Here is a 24,004-nt window from a genome sequence, read left to right as displayed (position 1 = left end):
TTTTTAATCATTCTAACTCCCCTTAATCCCTCTCTCATAACAAGTATTTATAAAAAACTAAAACCCCAACTCTACCATGAATTTTGGATAAGATTTGAAAGCAAACCCAAAACAGAAATTCAAATCTTAAATACTAACTACGGATCCAATTGAATCCTGGATCTCAATCTCATCACTTTTTCTTCTTTTTTGTTGGACTTGGATCTGATTCTGGATCCACAACTTCATCAGCCCCCAGCAAGATTGTTGTCATGGGGGCAGTAGGGACCAGCGGGTCTGCAAGGCTGTCAAGGCCATCGCTGAACAATGGCAGCCCCGCCTCAAGAATCAGTGGTTGGTTTGGCATCGAAAGGAAGCCGTTGTTGGTGCCAGTTCGTCTGGCCAAGAAAGCTCACCGATCGTCGAGTTGGTTCCCCTCCAGCAGTGGCAGGGGGAGGTGATTCCTCGTTCGCTGTGCTCATGCATTAAAGGCCAGGTGCAAAACAATTGGAGAATGGAAGAAGTATTTTTTTAAAATGGAAGGGGGGAAATCATGAGGGTGTGGGAACGGGAGGCATTCTTTTTTAAAATGGAAGGTAGATATGGTTTGGGGGCCGTTATTGCATTACTCATGGTAGTAGGTGGACATTGTTTGTATTTCGGAAACAAAGATGGAAATGTTTGAAGTCAGTTTCCTTGCACAAATTTGGCGAGGTTGTTCTTTTGATTTTATTTCCTCGATTGGCATATCAGGGGATATTTTGGTGGTTTGAAGGGAAGGTATTAGTGGTATGGTTATGGACAAAGGCCTATTTTGGATCATGGTGTATTTTGAACAGCTAAATTCAAGCATTTTTTTAATGCTCACATTAGTATATGCTCCAACTATATTTGCTTTAAAAAGAGCTTTTCAGGATGAGCTTAACTTGTTAGGGTAAAAGAGTTTTGGCAAATTGGTGCATAACTAAAAAATTTAATTTTCTACGTACCTATGAATCCAACCGAGAACAAAGATATACTAGCAGTATGCGGCAGTTTGTTGATTTTGTTGAGTTGGATATGGTGGATTTACAGATCTCGGGTGACTTTATAACTAGTCAGTCAGGAGAAGAGACCCTTGCATGCAGAAATTTGAAAGGTTCATTGTGAGTAGGGGTGGTGGGAGCGACTCCGTGATGGACGAGCCACCATGGGGCGGCGCCTATATCCATTTCGGATCACACGTCAATAATGCTCGAATGGGAGGTAAGATGGATGAGCAATCGAAGGTTCAAGTTTGAACTATGGTAGTTGAGGGACCCAAAGCTGGTTGAAAGCATAGAAGGATGGTGAGCAGGCTGTTCTTATATTCACAAAAAAATAAACCACATAAGAACTCGATTAATTGAGTGATCCAAAGGAGAAGGGGTTGTGAGATTCAAGCAGATAGAGGAACTGTGTTTAATGCAGAGGGAGATGGCAGCATGGCGGGGTGATGCACATGAGGTGGAGGGATTAAATGACAGGAAAAAGCTATTGATCGATGATATATCAGAATGAAGAGCAAGGCAGGAGATTAAATGGAAGCAAAGATCCAAAGTACATTAGATGTGTTGTGGCGATAAAAACACTAAGTTCTTTCGCTTCCTCTAGAAGAAATAACTTCACTTGGCCTTGTCAATTGGAGGGCATCTTTATGAGAATGATCAAATCTAAAGGGAGGCAACAAAATACGTTAGTGACTTTTTTTTACCTCCAATATGGGTGAGGACTCTCTTGACATAAGTGAGACCCCCATGGGTTGTTTTGATTCGAGGGTGCAAGACTTCGTGAACAGGGGTTTATTGGTAGATGAAGTCCAGCAAACAAAATGAAAACTCCTCAACAACAAGGCCCCGTAGGTGGACAGATTCCTTGTTGAATTTTTTAAGGTGGCTTGGCCAGCATGCCAGAGAGACTTTATGGCAGTGTTTAACGATCTTTATAGAAACTCATGTTTGCCAGGGAGATGGGGGTGAATCCCTCTTGGTCCTCTTTCCTAAATAACCTAGGAGATTGAGATTAAAAAGTTCAGACCAATTTCACTCTTAGGCACCCTGTTCAAAATTATAACCAGGGAGATAGCAAATTTTATGCAAATGTCCTCCCAAAATATGCAAACGGCGTTCTTTTATTTTACGATTTTCTCCCAAATATGTACTTTTGAAGCGGCACTAAAGGCAAAAGCTTTGCTAAAGGCTTTAGTGATACTTTTGAAGTGTTGCCAAATGCCCATCGTGCTTTTGGAGTGTCAGTTTTTTTCAACAAACTCTTTTTACTATAAATCACATAAGAGCACAAGCAGGAAGACATTTGGACATTCACATGTGAAGGTCAGAACATTCACAAATGTGAAAGCATGAGGACATTCGCAAATGTGTAAGAGAAAATTCATATATTTGGATATTTGAGAGGGAAGTTCACATATCAAAGGAAATTCACGTGTGAAGGGTGAAAAAGTCCTTTTACAACCGAAAAGTTGTGATTTTTGACATGGGCAGATTTTCAAAAAAAATAGTTTTTTTTTGGAAACACGTCATGTTTTGTTGTACAGTATGGACATTTTTCTATATAGAAACATATCCAATTAGTGAACTGGATTTGAATTTGATATTATTTTCTCCCATCCAAATCTGGATCTGAATCTGATCAGGTTAGATTCAATAATACCTCGACCCAACCTGAACTGACCCGATCCATTCTATTGAATGTGGATCTTATTAGCTTAAAAGGTGATCGGATATGTCTTTTACTAGTTATTGGTTTGGATTCAGATCCGGGTGAAAATGCTATACTGAATCCAAATCTGATTGTCAATTGGATGTGACTTTTTTCATCTAACCCAGCTGAGTGGGTTGGGTTTCAGTTGGATATCTGACCCAAGTCAAAACCATTGACATCCCTAACCCTCAACCAAGAAGCCTCGATGGGTTATGGATCTGGACATGAGAGTCGATACCCACGACCCAGACTAGCACACTGGGTGGGTCCAAGTTCATAGTAGGTTAGAATCTGAAAGTAAAATTTTAAACATCTAGATTGGTATATCTGTGTTGGGTCTAGAATCAATTTTTGTGTGGCAATACTTCAAAAGAAGGTTGGTAATAAGAGTTGTTCATGTAAACAAGGGGAAATAGATTGGATCCAAACAAAGCTTCAACGAAAAAGAATAATGGTCTAAACTCAACCCGATTCCAAATCCAGAAGTCTTGGAATTGTATTAATACATTATATCGGTTGCCAGCTATATTGATATATTTTTCTCTTTTTTATTCTTATGATGGTTGTACTTTGATTTTTGTTTTCTTAGTTTTATTCTTATGATGGTTGTACTTCGATTTTTGTATTCTTAGTTTTATTCTTATGACCACATGAATGCATTAGGCACGGCCGATTTATTAGAAAATGCACTTTGGATAGGGTAGTTTTCTTAATAGTGAAATTTTAACGCATTGTAAACCATTGAATTCTTAAACTCCAAGACAATCTGATTATTCACACCATTGATAAAACCTGTTCTGTACTAACCAAAACATATAGATCATATCCATATGGCTTGATTCATAAAAATATCAAGAAAAAGCTAAAGAATAGGTGATTTCTATTAGAGTATGGTATAATCTAAGATAGCCAATATTTTTCCCTTGTTTAATATTGTATGATTGAACAAGGTGGCCATGGGTTGTGTTGATTGGCTAATGTTGATAATAAATTGCGTCTACGTGTGCTCATTGGAGCTGATCTAATATTTTTTCAACTAGGTCATAGAGGCACGCCATGTTGGGTGTGTGTCTCTAGTAGGTTTGTCGATGGGTCAGGTTTGTACCAGGTACACAACTCGACCCAAACCCAAATAATATTTGGATCAATCTGAACCCAACCCAAAGAATATGCGGACTGGGTTTGGGTTATAATTTTTGCTAGGTATCCAACCTGACTTGAGTATTATATATACTTTTTTAGTACAAATATATTTCAGAAATTATGCGAGACTGGGCTTGGGATTTCATTTTTGTGAACCATCACAACTCTAACGTAACAATTTATTATATGGGCGGGTTTGGGTATACCCTGATGGGACAGGTACCTGACTCGTTGAAACCCTAGTCCCTGGTGACATGAGTGGGTATACTCAAGCAGATTGACATAGACACTGACACAAACTGACCTTATTTTATTATTTTTATGTTATTTAAGTAAAAATTATGTTTTTACTATCCAAATATCGAAAATAGTTTCAAAAAATGATTGTATTGTACCACAAAAATGATGTGTTTTTCTAAATGCCCTAAAATTGTTGAAATCCGCCCGCACTTCAAAATCGCAAATAGGCAAACGAAGTTTGCATGCTATATTGTTTCGCCCGCCGACTAAGGCAAAAACTCATTTAAATGTATATTCACATATATTTTTTTGTGATTCTCAAGTGTGCAAAATTATGTTATTTATGCATTCTTCTCTATTAATCGTAAAATCATAAATACCAAAAATCACATATTTTATACCAAAGTCATGGAAAACCATACAAACCTCCTTTCTCCTTTTTAGCTTTTTAGCTTTTCTTGTGTGTACTTTTCTTGTGTTTTATTAAATAGTTTTTGCGTGATTTACCATTTAGGGGTTTTTTGATATATATATATATATATATATATATATATATATATATATATATATATATATGTGTTGTAGAGGATTTATGTGTTTTTGCTTATTCTTTATTTAATTTTAAGTGTTTTTGTATTGGTGTAATGAGGCTAAGGTTGACTCTGTTGGTGTAATACGTATTAGTTTTTTGCCGATATAGTTAATGATGACCTCAATATTTGTTAAACTACACTAGCGTCTCATTGATGATCGTAGCTAGAGAGCTTTAGTAGTCTAAAAAATATTAGCTTTAAAGAACTCATGGCTATGTTGTCTCTTAAAATCGAATATAGTGAAGAGTTAGTTAGCCTCCAGTATACTTAAGAAACACTTAGAAGAGATGTAGAAGAAGATGTTGATAAATGCAATGATAAAAAACCTGTGGAGAATGTGCATTCATCTCATAGATTCATTTTCAAACATCAAATTGTTTCAAACAGTGAATGATGTTGATGTCCTAAACATGCAAGTCTTCCAAACAATTAATGATAGTAATGTTATACACGTGGAGGGCATGCAATTGCCTGAACCGATTAAGAATATAGATATTCGATGTGCAAACAATGCAAAACTTTTATGAACAATTAATGTATATGATTAGACAAAATATTCAGCGTTGCAGCTCAGTGCTAGTGATTATCATCGCAACAATGTGAATGACATTCAACCTTCTATAGCTAAAGACAAAGGTCGGTACACATTGAAATTTATATTTTAGATGTAAGTGTGACGATGGATGTGATATTTTTATGGTTAATTTTAAAAGTTGAAAATGCAAGATTGTTGCATGCGTGGAATCAAAGGATGAGATAATAAATTTTTATTAATTTATACGATCGAACAATCAATTAACGATGGTGTAGATGGTAGAAAATGATAATGACATATATAGTAGCAACAACTCTAATCATGACTATACCATATCTATTGAGCCAAACTCAGAAACGATAGGAGATGACCAAGACACTTATGGCTTGAGATAAATAATTGTTGCAAAAAATGATGCATTAAACATACATGGGAAGCTCAAACCTTGGTATGTTGTATTAACTATATGAGCATTTATTAAGAGGTATAATTGTTTTATGTTTTTATGCTAATGTTTAGGTTTTACTAAGTTCTCTGCAATGCCCCAAGATTTAAAACTTGAAAAAAAAACACACTTTTTTTACTCCGATTGAAAACCTCGGGCGAGTTATAAATTTGATCGATAACAATAATAAGACTAAATCCTTAACGCAGATAACATTTCTAAAATGATTCAGTTTTAGAAATCAGAGTATTTTCATTCCAAAATAAATCATAATGTCTTTACAAAAAAATAGTAGTAACAAGTACTCAATAGTCAGCTCTCGAGAAAGGAAAATGACTGATTCTCAACATCACCACAACTTTCTGCTACCGCTCCAGTAGACTATTCAGTACTTGTAATTTTGTAGAGTCAATATCCACAATCCCCCAGTAAGAATACAATAACAAAACATATTTGCATAGAAATAGACATACATCAAATTACAATTCTCATGTAAATAAGCAATTATCTGTACGAAACAAATAACTGTGACATAATAATTCAATATTATATGCAATAATTATACTTATGTATGATCATTCAATTCATGCATGACTTACCAATACAAGCGAAGTGTTCACAGTAGGCATGAATAACTTACAACTCTTCCATTTATATTTTATTTCTTAGATGATGCATGTTATACTTTACTATATGCACAATACACTTTTGTTTCTCTTTCACAATAATCTATGGGTACTACACAAACAATATCTGAATCAAAAGCTCGGCCCAAATAATACATTCAATCAATCTATGGCTTATTACCCTGGTCTTGATAATCTTTTTTTGTACTAAAGGTGGGACGACAGTGTCAAAAGAGAGCTCCCACCACCCTCAATCTGATATATCAAAATTTACTTTAAGCTAAAATAATCTTACTACCACTCTGCGACATCGGTGGCAACTATCTCCTATATTTGTGGCTGAGGAAGCAACCCTTCGTGCTTAACAATATCTCATGAAGCCAGAAGTGCTGCTTACCTTCTCATTGCAAGCCCACACGAGAATTATCACGCACACATTTCATTATTAATTCTCTTGACATACATGCTTAAACGATAAATTAATTTATTATAGATTCAATAGCCTCCAAAGAGCATAAATACGTATGATTTCATTTAACTCATCATAAGGTTTTTAATTACATATTTAAGGCACTTAATACATATCAATCAAGTTGATCGTGTACAAGGTCATGTGTCACTCATCTGAGCTTGAGTCTACCACACCACTCCCACTGCCATCACACCTCCACTATTGTCACCATCGACACCACCACCAGCCTCTTGTTGCCTCCACCATCATCCACAACCACCTTTGTTGGTTCGCCAGTCCCAGCCAACCGAACCACCCGACTACACCTTCCAACTGACATCCAAAATCTTCACCGGTTTCTGTCAATGCCAGCCTCAGCCATTGTTGTCCTGCCACCCGAACAACAGCTTTGTTGTTTTTTGTTGAACCAATGTCTGTTGTACGCAGACCTTCGGCAGCACCAGCCGGTGCCACCACCAACACACCAACCGGAGCTCAACAGAGCCTGTCGGTGCCCACTTTCACGTTTGGGGAACTGAACGTGGGTCGGTCCAGCTAACCCGCACTCAACCTAGCCAAGCTGAGTTGAGCACGAGTTTGACCTCGATGTCACCAAAAGCCATCACCTCCTTCAGCGAGGTCATTTCGCCAACCTTGACCCTATCGCTTGTGGTCGTCACCTTCGCCACAACCTTGTTCTTCACTACCATCATCGGACTGGAAACCGAGGTTAGCATACGTGTCCTCGCTCATAGTTGGATCGTCAATAAAATACGATCAATGTCATGCTAATCGAGGAGAATTCTCGAGGGCCTTTTTGAAATTTCTTTATTTCTCGTGAGACCACATGCATTACAAGGTAGGTTTATAATAACTTTAACATATATGTGTAGTTTTAGGTTTTTTGAAATGCTTGGGGTTTTCATAATTACATAGTTTATATATATATATATATATATATATATATATATATATATATATATATTCAAAAATTGTTTGTGTTGCATGCCTTTTGAGAAAATATATATTTAAGTAATATTTGTTTTTCATAAACAAGAATGTGCATATGTTAAAAAAGTATCAAAATTTTCCATATGTGAGTATTTTGAACATGTTTTCAATAAAAGACACATATATGTTCAGGTTTTACAAACATATTCTAACATATGTATTTTGGATTTTATGAATAGTTAAATACGAGTGTATTTCAAGATTTTATGAATAAATATATGTATATGGCTCATGTTTTTTGAATATGCATGTTTCTAAAATTATTACGTAGTTTTAAGCCTGTGTAAATGCTTATGATGAATGATAAAATGCATATCAAAGATGCTGCATAGTATCTATGATGAAAAGCATGTTATTCAATTGTTATTTTATGTGAGGCAAAACAGGGTGGTTCAACAAAGAGAGGAGGTTGTTCAGCAGGAGCGGCTGAGAGCAGTCACCAGGAGTCAGTGAAGGTGGCACTGGTGGGTGCCATCAGTGGCTGCCCAGTTGGTGGGAAGGAGAGAATCGGGTGACAATGGTATGGTGCAAGACGAAAATCAGGAGAGAGATGGGCAGTGGTGGTGGTGGTGGTGGACTGGTGGTGGTGGTGCTGGGTTTACACGAGAGAGGGGAGAGTGAAGGGTGAAGGGGAGCATGAGTGAAGTTTATGATACAGGTGAGAGGGAATGTAATGGGCAGAGGGGGCATGAGTAGAGTATTTATAGGAAGAAAAAAAGGAAAAAATCCAATTAGAAAGGGGGAAAACCTTTTTGATTTGAAAAAAAGTAGGGGGAAAAAACATTTTCAAAGGCAAGTGTGGAAAGAAAAACTTTAAATTAGAATTTGGTTTTGAATTTCTTTTTAGTTTTAAGTAGGAAAACAAGTGGGCTTGGATTTGGATTTTGGTGAGACCTATTTGGATCTCATTAAATCCAAATCCAACCTACTAATATATATATATATATATATATATATAATTAAATTCATTTGGGTCATAAGTGGACTTAAATCCTATTTATTTAAATGAGATTCATTTGGGTCTTAGGTGGATCCAAACAAATTTATTATACTTTAATAGGATCCATTTGAGTCACAAATGGATCTAAAATTTTATTTACTTGATGAGATCAAATTGGGTCTCCAAGTGGATCCAAAAGTCCTTTTCTTAGTGAGATCCATTTGGGTCATCTAAATATATCCAAATCTTATTTTACTTAGTAGAATTCATTTGGGTCTCTAAATAAATCTAAGACACTTTCTACTTTAAAGAAAGATCCAATTGTGTCTCAAATGGATCTAAATTTCTTCTATGCCTGATTTAAACCCCGATATAAATCAAAACCCTACCCAAATCTATTTCGGTTGACTGAAATCATTTGGAGATCCAATCCTAAATAACTTGAGATCGAGTGGATCTTATATGTTCATTCAAATAGTTCAAACTTGCGTTTGAGTTGGTTGATCCTCTTAGATCTATATTGAGGTCGAGATCCAAATACTTCATACAAAACCTCATAACTGCCCAATTAAATATCAAATAACTTCAATAAATGCCAAAATATTATCCATAAATAACTGCTAATTAATCAATCAATATTAGCTAAGTAATTTGCTAAAAAATGATATTTAATCAAAGTTAAATACCAAAATAATTCACAAAAAAAAATCTTTTATTTATTTAAAAATTTTGAGAAATTTATAAACTTTACATTATTGCTCAATGAATATTATTTCAATAAAGAGCAATTGGCAATCATTGATGTTAAGTCAATTTAGTTGTTTGAGCAACTGTGTAACAAAAGACTTAATGATATAGAACGATTTCAATGGCTATCAATATAGTCAAAAGATCGAGAAGTTGTTATCGACAAAAGGTTTAATAATCTTTAGCACTATCATAATTTTTTAAAGATCATGTGATAAGAAATAACTATAAAATAAAATTTATGAAAAACTGCAATAACAGAGTAACTGTAGTATGCATGAGAAATAACTTGCGGACTATGGTTCATTCCACTTGGAGGATCCATTGAACAAAGGTGCAGAAAACATCATTCTTTCAAGTGAAGAAGTATCAAAGTGAGCATACATGTGGTGGATCATTGGACAACGTAGTAGTGAAAAAAATATCTTTCAAGTGGATTTCAAGTGTTATTCTTGAACACTTACACGATAACCCAAAGTTAACTCTAAAAGAAATCTTAAATGACATTAGTCGCAAGGAAAGTATGAAGGTTACGTACAAACAAGCATGACATTAATGAGAAATGACTAAGGTGATCCTATATGGTTTATTCGAAGAGTTTTTCAAGATGCTTTTTGCCTATTGTCATTATTTGATGACGACTAACCGATGATCGACAATGTGCATTGAAACTGATAGACGACATAGATTTATGTACATGTTCGTATCTTTTCGTGCATGCATTGATCAGTTTTTTCATATCCAAGTGATCTCAAATCCATCGCGATTTCTCAATGGATTTGAAATCTAGTGTTTGAGAGAGATGGCAATAGAGAAAGAGGGATGGAGATAGACATGAACACTAAATTCATGAATTTCTGGCTCATCCCTGTTTGATCCTACCAGACATTCATTAATTTAGTATTACTTTTGGATATCAGATTCAAGGATTTGAGATTCCATGCTTGCAGAAAACATGAATATGGCACAGGCGTAATGCTAGGTTTAATAAGTGGATTACATTTAATTGCACCAAAATGGAACTCCCTATATGTCCTAACAATTCATGAGCTGGTGTCCTGTTGCATAGATGTAGCTAAACATGGGCAGGGGCTGGGTATCCAAATGGGTTCTCAGATACGAAGTTTAATTTGCTCTAACTGTAACAGTTCGGTTGCGCTCAAACCTGAGTGCAGTTCCTCTTAATAATATGTCAATTATACATCCAAGCGACTTTGAATGGATCATTACTAGGGGTGGCAATCGGGTCGGGTTGGCGGGTCTGATCGGCGGGTTGACGGGTCGGCATACCTCAACACGAACCCGACCCGTTTATTAAATGGGTCGGCTGTGGCAAACACGAGCCCGACCCATTTATTAAACGGGTAACCCGACACGACACGGTTAACCCGCTTAATAAATGGGTCAGGTCCAGTAAACGGGTTGGCGGATCGGGTTCGGGTAAACGGGTTGACCCGCTCGCCTAACCTGTTTATTAAACGGGTCAGCCGGGTTGGCGGGTTGGCATACCCCTAACACGAACCCGACCCGTTTAATAAACGGGTTAGGCGGGTCCCATTTGCGACACGAACCCGTTTAAGTCAAACCCGAACCCGGCTATGAAGCGGGTTGGTGGGTCCTGACAGATTTTTCCACCCCTAATCATTACCCACTTGGAGCAAGGCATATAACAAGTCCTTTTTTTATAATTAATTAAAAAAAAAAACCTCACTTTCACAAGCTCATTGGTGCAAAAACTCTAGGGCTCCGCGTAGTTGGTAGAAGTTGTCAGTACACGTCTCCTTGTGGTGGTACGTTGCATGTTCAAAATCTCAGTGGTATGTTGAATAATAACTGGTGGGAGTCGGACTAACCATAGCTTGCCTTGAGAAAAAAAAAGGTTGGAGGAGGATTATTAGCTATGTGAGCACACTTTCTGTGTACTGCTGCACCTGATCACCCTCCTATCTTTGGGATACATGCACCTATTAAAATTCATAATGTCCTGTCAGTTTGGTGAAATTTTACAAGTCGGACCTAATAGATAAATGGAGCCCTAGCGTGCTGCATAGGCCCAATCTTGAAAATGGGTAAGAATATTTCTCTAAGCTTGATTACCCAATGTGTCCAATCTACCGCAGCCAGCTGGACCCAGAGGGCCAGATATGAGCCAGCTGCTGCAATAACTCTTCATGACATACACCAAAACCATAGTCCAATAGAAGTAGAACCCTCTAGTCCATGAGACCTGACCACTGTGGTACACTCTTACAGTGAAACAAATACTTCATTTTGAGGGAATTTATACTTCTCTCTTATTAGCAAACATTTAGAACAAGCTTAATTGGGAAACTAGATTCTCCTACCCTTCATATGGTATGAACAGTACTGTTTTTTAATTTTCTAAGTTATGTTTTGCAAAATCAGCCTTTAGGAATGTATTCAGCATGTTTTACTTGATAAGAATCGATTGTTGGATCATGTTTTTCTGATAAAAAATATGATTTTATGAGTTTTAAAGTTTATAAAAGTTTTGAATCATCGATTTTCAAAACCTTATAAATACATGCTCACATAGTTAGATGATGCAAAAGTCGATTCCTACTAAACTAATCACCTGGATCACATCTAGAAGGTCATAATAGAAAAAAAAATGACAGATGAAAAAAATTTGAGAAATCAAAACTGTTCCTTCTCTCCTACCCGGGTAGGAGGAGCCCATCACCAGCTTAATTTACTGTATTTTTCTGATTCACAGAACAACGTGGAATCGTCTAACTGTTGCTGAGCAGTTATTAGATATTAAACCAACCCCTCAAAATGAAAATCTTACTGGTTGGATTCGTTACAGCACTTGCTGCTCCAGCTAATCACATCCACCAATTGCAAGATAAAGGCCGACGATTGGGCAAGGTGAGAGTTTGTACACCATTCTGACATAAATGGTCAGTTCTGCCACAATGGCTAGCTGTGAAACAAAGAAAACAATACTCCTAAGGGTGCGTTTGCAAGCACCTTGAAAGCTGTGAAAATGAATTGCAAGTACAAGAATGTGAATGACATGATTGTTTTTTCTTTTTTTTTTCACATAGGAACGGAAAACCACTCAAGAGGGGTGTAAACCCTGGTGCACCCCTTGACCCCAGGGAGCCACCAGCTTCGGCTTACGCAAGAAGAATAACGCCCGCAGGAATCGAACCCCGACTACCCGTCTGACAGTTGAGGCTGGTTCCAACCGGCATGATTGTCTTTCTTATTACACAACTTTCTCATGTTTGTAAAAGTGAGCTGTGAATCAAAATCCCAACAGCTAGGGTTTTCTATTTTGTGTCTAAGCATGCAAACAATTTGTGATATTTATCTTTTCAGTGAAACTAGTTTATTGGGTAATGTATTATTAATGGCGTGATTGCCTACAAATGCCTTTGGATGTCCTATCCCCAAGTTGTTTTGATCCAAACCGACCTCATGAATGGATTCAACATGTTCGAGATAGTGGGAACCATAGTGACAAATATGGCGAGATTTATGAAAATCTCGCGATAATATCACGAGAAATTGCCTGAAAGTTTAAAACGACAATTTCTCGCGAGATTTTGAAAATCTTGTAAGATTTATGAAAAAACATAAATACTATGATTTAAAAGTGATATTTACGTTTTAAACGGCTATTTATCATGAAAAAAATGTGTATTTTTATTTTTAAATATTTTTATTAATATTTTATTATAAAAAATATTTTTTTTATTTTTGTATTGCCAAGATTTTGCCGAAAAAAAATGTGAGATTTATGAAAAATTTTCAATTTCTCATGAGTTTTTGAAAAACGAAAAATTGCCCTATCACTATATATGGTGGGAACCAGTTTTTGGATCATGTTCCCAAGAAAGTAATGCACATTGTAAGCCATTGATTTTTGAAGCTTATAAAAACCTGCTTGCATGTTCCCACTAAACAAATACATAACTCACATCTGAAGGTTGTTTTCATGAAAAAACGATCAAAAAATAAATAAAAAAATTGATAAAAGGGGCTTTTGTATAGTTAATGGAGACAGTAGCAAATGCAGACCCTAGTTTAATACATAACAATACCTTGTTCTCCTGAAAATCTGGGTTAGTATGGTAACTTTGACACAAAAATAATTGCGACCCACCTCACATGAACTGGCTTTAGGGATGGCATTAAAGTTCAAACATTAATTCTAACACTAAACAGAAGGTGCTTGCAAGGGAAGATCTTTCCATTTTTTTCATGGACGAAAATGACCTTGATCCAACAACGGTAGTAAACGGGTTGGATATAAAACCACAGTTTCCTTGAACCCAGATGGACCATGTAAGAAGTGAACTGAATTTTGTATGGATTTGGATCAGGTGGAAAACTCCATATTGCTTATTACATGGGCCAAATACTTGATGGACCCACATGGATCTTGAACTGGTGGTACTTGCTGATCAGCTTATATGTGCATCTGGATCTGATTCTACCATCATCGACTGACTTCTTAGTTGGAATATATCAATCCAGACAGTATCTAAAGAAAATGGATACTAGACAACTCGGTCCACAATCCGTGCGTATATCTCACAGTCATACTCTACATTAGCCTCGGAAGCATGGAATTTTGAAACTTGTAGATTTTTTCATGGATACGCGATTCAGCATTATTGATGAGCTTATGAGTTCCAGTTGAACTCACCAAAGTTCTGCATCAGGCTCCATAGCCATTGTTGTCAGGCGCCTTCAAGCAAACTCAACTAAGCTCTAAGCTGATTTGAGTTGGTCTCGATCCAGATTAGACCTACCCGATCCCCGCCCTACTTATGGAGATGGTTATGGATCCAAATCCTGATCCCACAAAGTTCAGTGTAGAATTCAAACTTTTAGCATTGCCATTTTAGCGGGTCTATCTGATGTTACACATAAAAGAAGCGCTCTATTTTTTTTTTTTTTAAGCCCTCTGTTTTTCAAATTTAGATAATGAAAATCTTGTACATGCTCTTGATATTATGAATATTCTTAACTTTAATTTTAGCATAGCTCAATTGATTAAAGAGACGAAAAAGAACCCATAAAGTTGATCACATTTTACAAACACAAAGCTATTTTTGGGTGCAAAAAGTCATTTTCTCTTTTTAAATTGAATATTAAAATATACTTTGTCACTGTTTTAGAAAAGTGTTTGGCCTTTTGTTTTCTTTCAAAATAAAAGATTTAAATTATATTTAAAAATAATCATATTTTTTAAAAATGTCATTACTTTTGAAGGTATTTTGTTCAATTCAATCAGTTAAATGCTCGTGATATTAATATAATTAGCTTAAAGTTGTATAAATGCTCTTTAAATGAGTTTATACTATTCAGATTCCTGGGCTTGGGGCCTAGGATCAAGCAAGGTCATATCCAAAACCGAGACAAATAGGGAAAACACACAATCACAATAAAACCCAACAAAAAAGTAAACAACCACAAGACAAGGATTTACATGGTTTGAGAAAACCACCTGCATCCACAAGGGAAATACTAATAGCTTTAATTACAAATATCAAGTAGTGCACAAATACAAGGGAAAGCCAAAATAAAGAAAAGACCATCAAACCAATTATATCTTGAAACTCAGGCATCTTTAATCACCAAAGAACACACTGATGCATGCACTTCAATAACCGATCCATTAAACTCGTTCACCATGTTGGATCTATCTTCACCCTCTATACTCGAGAGATCATATTCTCTCAAACACAAGAAAAGCCCAAGAGAGTTACACCATCATTCTCTCTCAAAGCCCCAAGAGAATAATACGTACCACCTTCTCCTCCTCCAAGAGAAAACCTTTCTCTCCTCATTTAATGCTCCAAAAGAAAGCAACTCGCTATCTTTCTTTCTTTTTTTTCCTTTCCCTTAACACCCAATAAATTTTTTTATTTTTATCTTTTCAAACTTACCTTTATGGGTTACCAAAAGTTTACTCAGGAGTCCTATGTCTAATTTTACTGGCCTCTTTAAGCTCCATAACATTCTTCACCATGGCTTGAATTCTCTTTGATCAACTCTGAATGAACACCCCCTTTCTTTGGGGTTTGAGCAATCTAACTCGTAAAATGAACCAAGTTCAGCCAAGCCTTTAAACTTTACTTATTTCATTGTTTTTGCTCATTTTGCCCATAATAGATTCAACAAATTGAACATATTTGTCATATGCTGAAGTCATCTTTGCTATCAAAGTGCTCCACCATAAAGTGAACAGTACTCGTCATCTTTGAGGTCACCTCAAATCATTTTTCAAACCGCAACTCTAATATCACTTGTTGAGATTTTAGGAGCTTTATATATACATCGAAACCACCTTTGGCCGAGACGAATAAAGAACACACACAAACACAATAACCCCAATAAAAAAGTATACAATCACAAAACACAAAGATTTACATAGTTCGACAAAACTGCCTACATCCACAATGAGAATACTAAATGCCTTTATTACCAAAATCAAGTAGTGCACAAATACAAGAGAAAGCCAAAATAAACAAGAGAGCATCAAACCAACTATACTTTGAAACTCGATCGTCTTCAATCACCAAAGAGTATATCGATGCATGTAGTTTGATTATTGATCCATGGAATCTGTTCACCATTTTGAATCTATACTCAAGATAAAGCATATTCTCTCAGACCTAAGAGAGGTCCAAGATTGAACTTATCTTTCAACACCAAGAAAAACCAACAACCAAGAGAGCTACCTCTCTCTCGCCCTCTCCCTCTCTTTCCCCCACTTCTCTCAAACTCCCAATAGAACCATAATAACTTCCTTCTCCTCCTGTAAGAGAGAACCTTCTTCTCTCTCATCATCTAATTCTCCAAAAGATAGCAAACCAGTCTCTTTCCTTTTTCTTAAACACCAAAAGAATTTTCATATTCTTCCCTTTCTAAACATATCGTTATGGGTTACCAAAAGCTTACCTTAAGGAGAAGTCCTATATGGCAATCGAGTCCCACACAATAACCGGTTCAAACCACATAACTCAACATACACCAACCAAGACAAGCCAAGCACCCTTTCTTTGTGTTCAGCTTGGTAAGTTACATAAGCAGCTAGTGGCTACAAGCAAGGTTGTCAATAATGGGTCAGATCTACTGTGTAAGAGCGAATTCATGTTCGACTCTAAGGTGTATAAGGTACAGAACTGAGCCTGATTGGACTCAACATATGCAAATTCATACCTGGGTTCGGATGTGGTGCGTAGGTATAACATAAGCCAGAACTTAGAAAGTATTAACTTAAAAAAAGTCACATCGAAAAAGATGTGGATGTCAATGGCAACAAAAGATGGTATAAGCGATTGAGAGAGAGAGATTATTGGTTATAATAATATTTTGTAAGCTCGTAAATTATGCATATTATTGGTTACAAAAAACGTTTCATTTCATATGGACCCATACAACAATAAGCTTGACATTAGCATCAATGGTCCAAATCCACAAGTTGGAACAAAACATACAACTGTGCTCCAGTTAAATCCACCACCATGATGCTGCCCTGATCTGGGTCAGACCTGTCTTGGATAAAAAAAAACCTGAATGAGTCCTTGTGTTGCATCGGATCAGACTGGATTTGGACCTAGTCTTACAAATTCTGTCCAATTTAGGCTATGGGCGTAGATGACACATTCCTAAAAGAAAAATACATAAATATTGTTGTCAGCCCATGGTATTGATCCTTGTGATCAAATATTTTCGGTTGCATTTACGTTATAGATAACGAGTCGAATGAATCATGGGTGTAGTTTTTTTATGCATGTGAATACACAATTGAGACACTAATACAATGACATACCCAAAGTTAAAGTACAATTAACAGCTATCTCAAATAAGCACACAAAGCTACACAATATGTTCTCCCATACATGGCTAAATTGTCAGGTTGAATTTTACACAAAACACTACGAAAAACTTTTAACATAAATTTGGAATATCACTAGGTCAACTTTGGTAAAGCACAGCCAAAGCACTCACGAGACAAAAGTATAATTATTTTCTTAAAAAGATTCAGGAGCAAAGGGAAGATGCATACAAGTATGCAACTAAGGTCATAAAAGAAAAACATTAGGCTAACATATACTTTTCAACTAGAATGTACAAGCGCTTAACCTCTAATATAGTAAAGAGATTTAATGCGAGGATTCTCACAATACATGACAAGTCACTAAATCCTCTTATTGAAAAACTTTATCTCATGATGATGAAACTTTTTGAAAACCAAAAGAATAATACCCATAACATGTGTGGTGCCTAAAGTAAAAAAAAGTTGGACGATGGTAAGAAAGAAGCACGAAATCTATGTGTTCAAGTAGTGCATTGCCTTCATCGTCGATACAAAGCCTACAATCACTCTCACAATTGCAATGTTTATCTTAAAAAACAAACATGCTCTTGTAGAGAGTAACAGGTTAGCGAGATTTTGTGCAAACATATAATCACGTGCATTTTGTACGAAGACAAGTTATCAGAAGATTACTATGATAAGTTCTACACTATTAAATCGTATCAAGCTGCATATAATACTTATTCATTTTTTCTAATGACGGATAATATCTCACATCACTCCTCCAAACCTTATTCCAGTCTTACCACCTAAAGCGCATCCTAAAACAAGATACCTTAAGAAGAAACAAAAAACAGAACACAAAAATGTTGGGTAATACAAGTGCAATCATTTTTGATGAAATTGGCCACAACCGGCGAAAGCACAAATAACATTATATTAGAGTACAGATGGTTTACAAAATCTGTATTTATTAGAAGTTGTTTTATGAATTCTTTCTTTGTATTTACAATCTTTTTTAATTAATTATTCCAATGTCTTATATCTTTTATGTATATAAGGAGTTCACAATGAATAATTATAAACCAAAAAAAAACATGGTAGTAGAAAGCAGTTCAAACCCCGTCACCAACCCCAAACAAGGAAGCAATTGCGTTAATTATACAACACATTGACCATAATTATAAAGTGAAAATTGCCCAACTTCTGATAATTATTTGGTGCAATGAACTTTACACAATTTGGCTTTGAGGATACAACTGAGCTTGGCCTGCTCATGGAGTCTAATCTACAACGTGTTGTCCAACTAAACTGCCTGGCACAAATCACTTTAGATAGCACCTTTAATAAAATGAAAGGGACTCACACTAGGTTAAAAAATGATAGAGAGAGAGAGAGAGATGGATAACAGGAATAAAAGATAGGCTTCAGTTATTATAGACTCGATCCCAATAGCCAATAATTGAGTCAAACGGCATCTACGGCCTAAAAAGGAAATTAAATGGTCTAAACAATACTAAAAAACCTAAAAACATCTACAGAGGAGGTGACTAGTCAAACGATCAAATGAGAGGAAACAACTAGGCCAATCAATCTTGCATGAAGTACATATCCTTATGTTAAAATCGATGTGAATCGGCTGATATGAATTGAATCTCCTAATTGGAAACAGCAACACTTAAAAAGTCACTTGCTCATGCACAGATATCTTGATAAATTAGATCAGTCAATATCAAGCATGCACTAAACCTTTCAATGAATTGCCGTTTATCCAGATCTCCAGTGGAATTATTTCATCATATAAGCCCTCAAAACTTCGTCAGCATGTACAGGATTTAGATGACAAACTAAATAAAACTAATCCAGTTATTATCATTCAATATTAAACAATAATGAAAAACACGACGGTTAAAAAGGTATACGGAATGCACACTCATGTTCTATGTTTCTTCTTCTTACTCAGAGAATTTAAATTCAAGTTTCTTTTCCCTTTGCCTGACCTTTTCATTCCACTTACAAGCTCTGTAACTTCAATAGAATTTGAAGCCGGCTCTTCCAAAATGCTGTAATACGAAGTTGACAACCACCAGAGTAAGATGAATTTATTCAGCAAAAATTCTAGTTGGCAAGCAGAGAATTGCCTTTTTTTATATTTTTTGAGAGGAAACCCGAGTTCAGGTGGTGGGGCCCGGTAGAGATTGATGCTCTGCCGTATGGCCCACTCCCAAGCACATAAAATCCCTCCAGGGAGCTTGATGCTTGGGCTTAAAGCAAGGGATGCACACCCTGGGTATCACAGTTACAAATCTCATTCTCAGGTTAAAAAAGTGAGTTTTCCTCAGGAAAATCTCTGTAAGTTGAAAATTTATACATTCATTACTAATATAGAGCAATTCTAGGGTGCTCCCGGAGCATCTACTAGAAATCATATTTGTAGGTTGCATCTTCTCAATCAGATCTTATAGATGTACTTAAAACAGTGTATTTGATAGGAATCATGTTTTGGATCATGTTCAAAATAGGCTTTTTTAGTCATAAAATTTTGGTACCTTGTGAGCCATTGATTTTTGAAGATCTTAAAAAAAACTACATGTATGACATATTCACATGATCCAAACATTTTTTTCCACTAAATAAAAACTGTAGATCATATCTATAGGGTCTGATCAACGAAAAAAGCACTCAGATTTTGAAAATTTGAAGCTTCTACTAGGTGGCAGTAGGTGATCGGGGAACACCCTATCATTATTAATATAGAGTAATGCTCCGGGAACACCTACTCCCTCCTACTAGAAAGCAAAGTTGTAGATCATATCTATAGGGTCTGATCAACGAAAAAAACACTCAGATTCTGAAAATTTGAAGCTTCTATTAGGTGAGAGTAGGTGCTCTGGGAGCACCTTATATATATATATATATATATATATATAGAGAGAGAGAGAGAGAGAGAGATTTTGAAAATGAGGTAAGGGGCGTTTACAAAAATACTATACAACATAGGTTACTTTGAGCAATGGGGTGAAGGGCATTTACAAAATACCATATAATATAAGGTAGTTTCAGCAATGGGGTGAAGGAAGTTTAAATGATACGCAACATATAACACAGTTTCCCTTTAAAAAAATATGCATAAGTTGTTTAGAGTCTAATCGGCTACTTGAATAGTACCATACCAAATGTGTAGGGGAGGGAAGGCCCTCTCAGCTGCTATATAAAACGAGGGTGCCTCCCCTTCATTTAGTGAAAAGCCATTGCCATCGGTAGTCAGCATTCAATGCTGCCTGACATGCGCCATTCAATGCCAGCTCAGCTCAGCATTGAATGATTGCTGACAAAAAAAAAGTTCACACCATCAAAAGAAGCGGCATGATTTTTTTGTATATTTCAAAATCTTACAAAAAATCGTGAGGGTTTTAGCAGTATTTTTAAAATATCGCATTTTTTTTGGGTATATATCGTTTTGTGATTATATTGAAGCCTTTGTGAGCCAAGCAGAGAATTAATTAATTATTGGAGATTTCTAACAAAAATCCATCTATTACCTTGATTTCTTCTCAGCTTTTTTAGAAAGAGATCCCTCAACAATCCTTGCATGATACTTATGGAAAGGAGCACTCACTTTTCTCTTTTCATCCTAGAGATATTAGAACAGTTGGTGAGAGAAGATGGCTAGTAAACACAAAAAAAAAAGAGAAACACTAGCACACCTGGAGAAAAGATTCAAGTGATGCTTGGTCATTTGGAGAAAAAGCAATCTCATCCCTTTTTTTCTGTATAAATTCTATGTTCTGCTCAACCTATATCATAGGAAAAAGAAAAAGGTGAGAGAATTGCCAAATTAATTTGATACTTGAATGCTGAAGAGCACAGAAGATGGCAAGTCTTTAATTACAAGAAAAGCTCATTTTCATACTCTCCCGTAATTTAAGCTTGAATGAAAAAGAAAAAAGCAGACATCATCTCTTTTCATGAATATTTGATGTCAGATTATGATATCCAGAAACTTCAAGAGCATGATATTAATAAAAAAAAAATATGTGAAGATGATATGTCCATCACGAAATCCACTACTAGTGCATCCTGCTTACAAAGTTTGCATCTGTAGAATACCATTATATACTACAATATGAAACAGTCCTAAAATATTCACTGATGTCAACTAAAAACCAAGACTATGTTTTAGTTTAATTTTCTTTTCCTTATTTCATCAATTAGTTTAACATTGGTCACAAAGAGCACAACAGAGGATGTTTCAAAAATCATCCTGCTACTTTCATTTGGACATTATTTTGGGTGTTGCATGGAATCTGGTCCAGTCTAGGAAATGTCGCAGATAGCTGAAGTGTAAGTGCATATCACAAACACCAAAAGGGATTTGTTTTAATTTTATCAGCAACAAATACTTAAAATGATTTTGGGTAAGATGCTGGGAGCTGGCCCTGCAGCAGAGTGTGCATTTGGCCAACGGAGTGGGATTGAGGAGTGATGCTAATCCCACATCTCAAGATCAAAACCAACCATGTGCCTGTGTGCAAGCTGATGCAAGCGGTTGTAATGAAGTATGTGGAATTACAAAAGCAAAGTGCAAAAGCACATAAGTGGACAATTACAAAGAAGATAGACAAGCACAAAAGTGCATAGACAAAAGTCCACTAAAGGACAATACAAAGAGTCAATTAAAAATAAAATATTATTGAAAATGTGCTTTGGGAAGCCATGAAAAAATATAGGGGGAACACTCCCCTATTTATATACAAATACAAGAGGGAGACCATTTCGAGCTCCCTTTCATAGAGACGTTGGGGAGCTCCCTCGGTCATATTTTTTTACTGTTGGGGCCCCTATCGACTCTATAGAGTGGGGCCCAATGACATGATAAAATAGAAATAAAAAAAGAAAATGACGACAAAAATAAGAAAACGAAAACATAGTTGTTTCTAATAAACAACTATAATTACATACAAAAAGACAAAAATGCCCTTATTGGGCAAACTGTTTTTATATATCTATATATATATATATATATATATATATATACACTCCCCTTCAAACTTTACGAGAAAATAATCGAAAGTTTGCTGAGAAAGAGAAATCGAGGAGCAGAAAGAGCTTTGATGAAGAAATTTGTCAACTGGTACGGCAACATAATAGTTCCTCTTAGATATTCATCACAAACATAGTGACAATCCATCTTAATATGTTTGATTCGCTCATGGAAGGTATGGTTGCTCGCAATGTAGATTACACTCTTATTGTCAAAACACTCTTCGAAGGTGTTGAGATGATGATTTCCATATCACTGAGAAGACTTTTAAGCTACACAAGCTCCATTGTTGTCATAGTCATTACCTGATATTCGGCTTCAGCTGAAGATAAAGATATTTTTTGTCGTTTCTTACACCTCCAATAGATCAACGAATCTCTTTAAAAAATACAAAAACCTATCATTTAGGTTACCACCCCGGATAATTAGATCTAAAGATGATGAAGAGGACAAAAAAAAAGCTCTTTTGAAACGGTGTTTTTAATGTATCACACAATCCTCATAATTGCTGCCATGTGCAATGTGGTAGGGGCATGTTAAAACTGACTTGCTGCATGAACACATGGGTGATATTAGGTTGGGTGATAGAGAGATAAGTGAGAGATCCAATCAATTGATAATATGAAATAGAATCTTCAAGCAATACACTATCTTCAAGTCTTAATTTTGTATTTATGACTTTTGAGGTTTCCACCTTTTTATCGAAAATTTTTGACCTAGCACATATGTTAGCAGCTAATTTTATTTGAGAGAGAATATATCCTCTGAGAGAATAGGCAACCTCAATTCCTAAAAAGTATCTCAAAAAAACCAAGTCAAACATATCAAAAGTTTTCTTTAAAATTGATTTAATTTCAATAACACCTTCTTTGTCATTTCCTGTGATGATCATATTATCAACATATAAAAAAAGAATCACAATTGTAATATTTGTTTTCTTGACAAAGAGAGTAGTGTCAATATAACAAGAGATAAATCCTAAATTAATCAAAACATTACTAAATTTATCATACCAATCCTTAGGAGCTTGTTTAAGACCATACAAGGCCTTTTAAAGTTTTAATTTTTTTTTTATTTAAACTAACCCCTGGAGGGGGTTTCATGTAAACTTTCTCACTAAAGATCTCTATTTAATAAGACATTTTTAATATTTAATTGGAAAGTAGACCATTTTTTAATAGAGACAATGACAATGAGAGCTCGAACACTAATAATTTTTGCCACGAGAGCAAAGGTTTCCTCATAATCTATTACATATTCTTGGGCATACCTTTTGACGACTAACCTTGCTTTATATCTTTCTAATGATTCGTCACTTTTGGTTTTGACTTTAAATACTCATCTACGTCCTATAGGTTTCTTGTCTAAAGGAGGATCAACTATTTCCCATGTGTTGGCTTTTCTAAGAGTATTAAGTTATATTTCCATTGTTTCATTCCAATGAGGGTATTGTTTAGCATCATTATATTGAGATGATTCATAATAAGAGTGAATAATTATTAAACATGCTCTAAAGTTTAGAGAAAATGAGTCATATGATACAAATCTACCTGGAGCACTAGAGATTCAATTTGATCTCTTAAGTTAAGATTCATCTAAAGGTATATTTTAAGAGAACCTGCCAAGGGCACATGAGTGATTACCTTAACCCCGTCTAGTATACACATGCATATCATTTGATATATTTTCATTCAAACTTTCATGTTG

The 24,004-nt window shown here is 35.7% G+C and overlaps 1 protein-coding gene across 1 annotated transcript in view; it reads left to right on the top strand.

Moving 5' to 3' along the window:
- Positions 1-8,279: 8,279 nt before the first annotated feature.
- Positions 8,280-24,004, top strand: part of LOC149818432 (DENN domain and WD repeat-containing protein SCD1-like) — a 91,043-nt gene continuing 75,318 nt past the window's right edge. The window contains exon 1 of the mRNA XM_089986216.1: positions 8,280-8,386. Coding sequence (XP_089842342.1) covers positions 8,280-8,386 — 107 coding nt within the window. The remainder of the gene's footprint in view (positions 8,387-24,004) is intronic.

The sequence above is a fragment of the Nuphar pumila genome, chromosome 13, assembly GCF_984573655.1.
Source record: "Nuphar pumila chromosome 13, dmNupPumi1.hap1.1, whole genome shotgun sequence".
In the NCBI taxonomy this organism is placed as follows: domain Eukaryota; kingdom Viridiplantae; phylum Streptophyta; class Magnoliopsida; order Nymphaeales; family Nymphaeaceae; genus Nuphar; species Nuphar pumila.
Note: the sequence above shows the minus strand (reverse complement) of the source record. Positions and strands in the feature narration are given on the sequence as shown.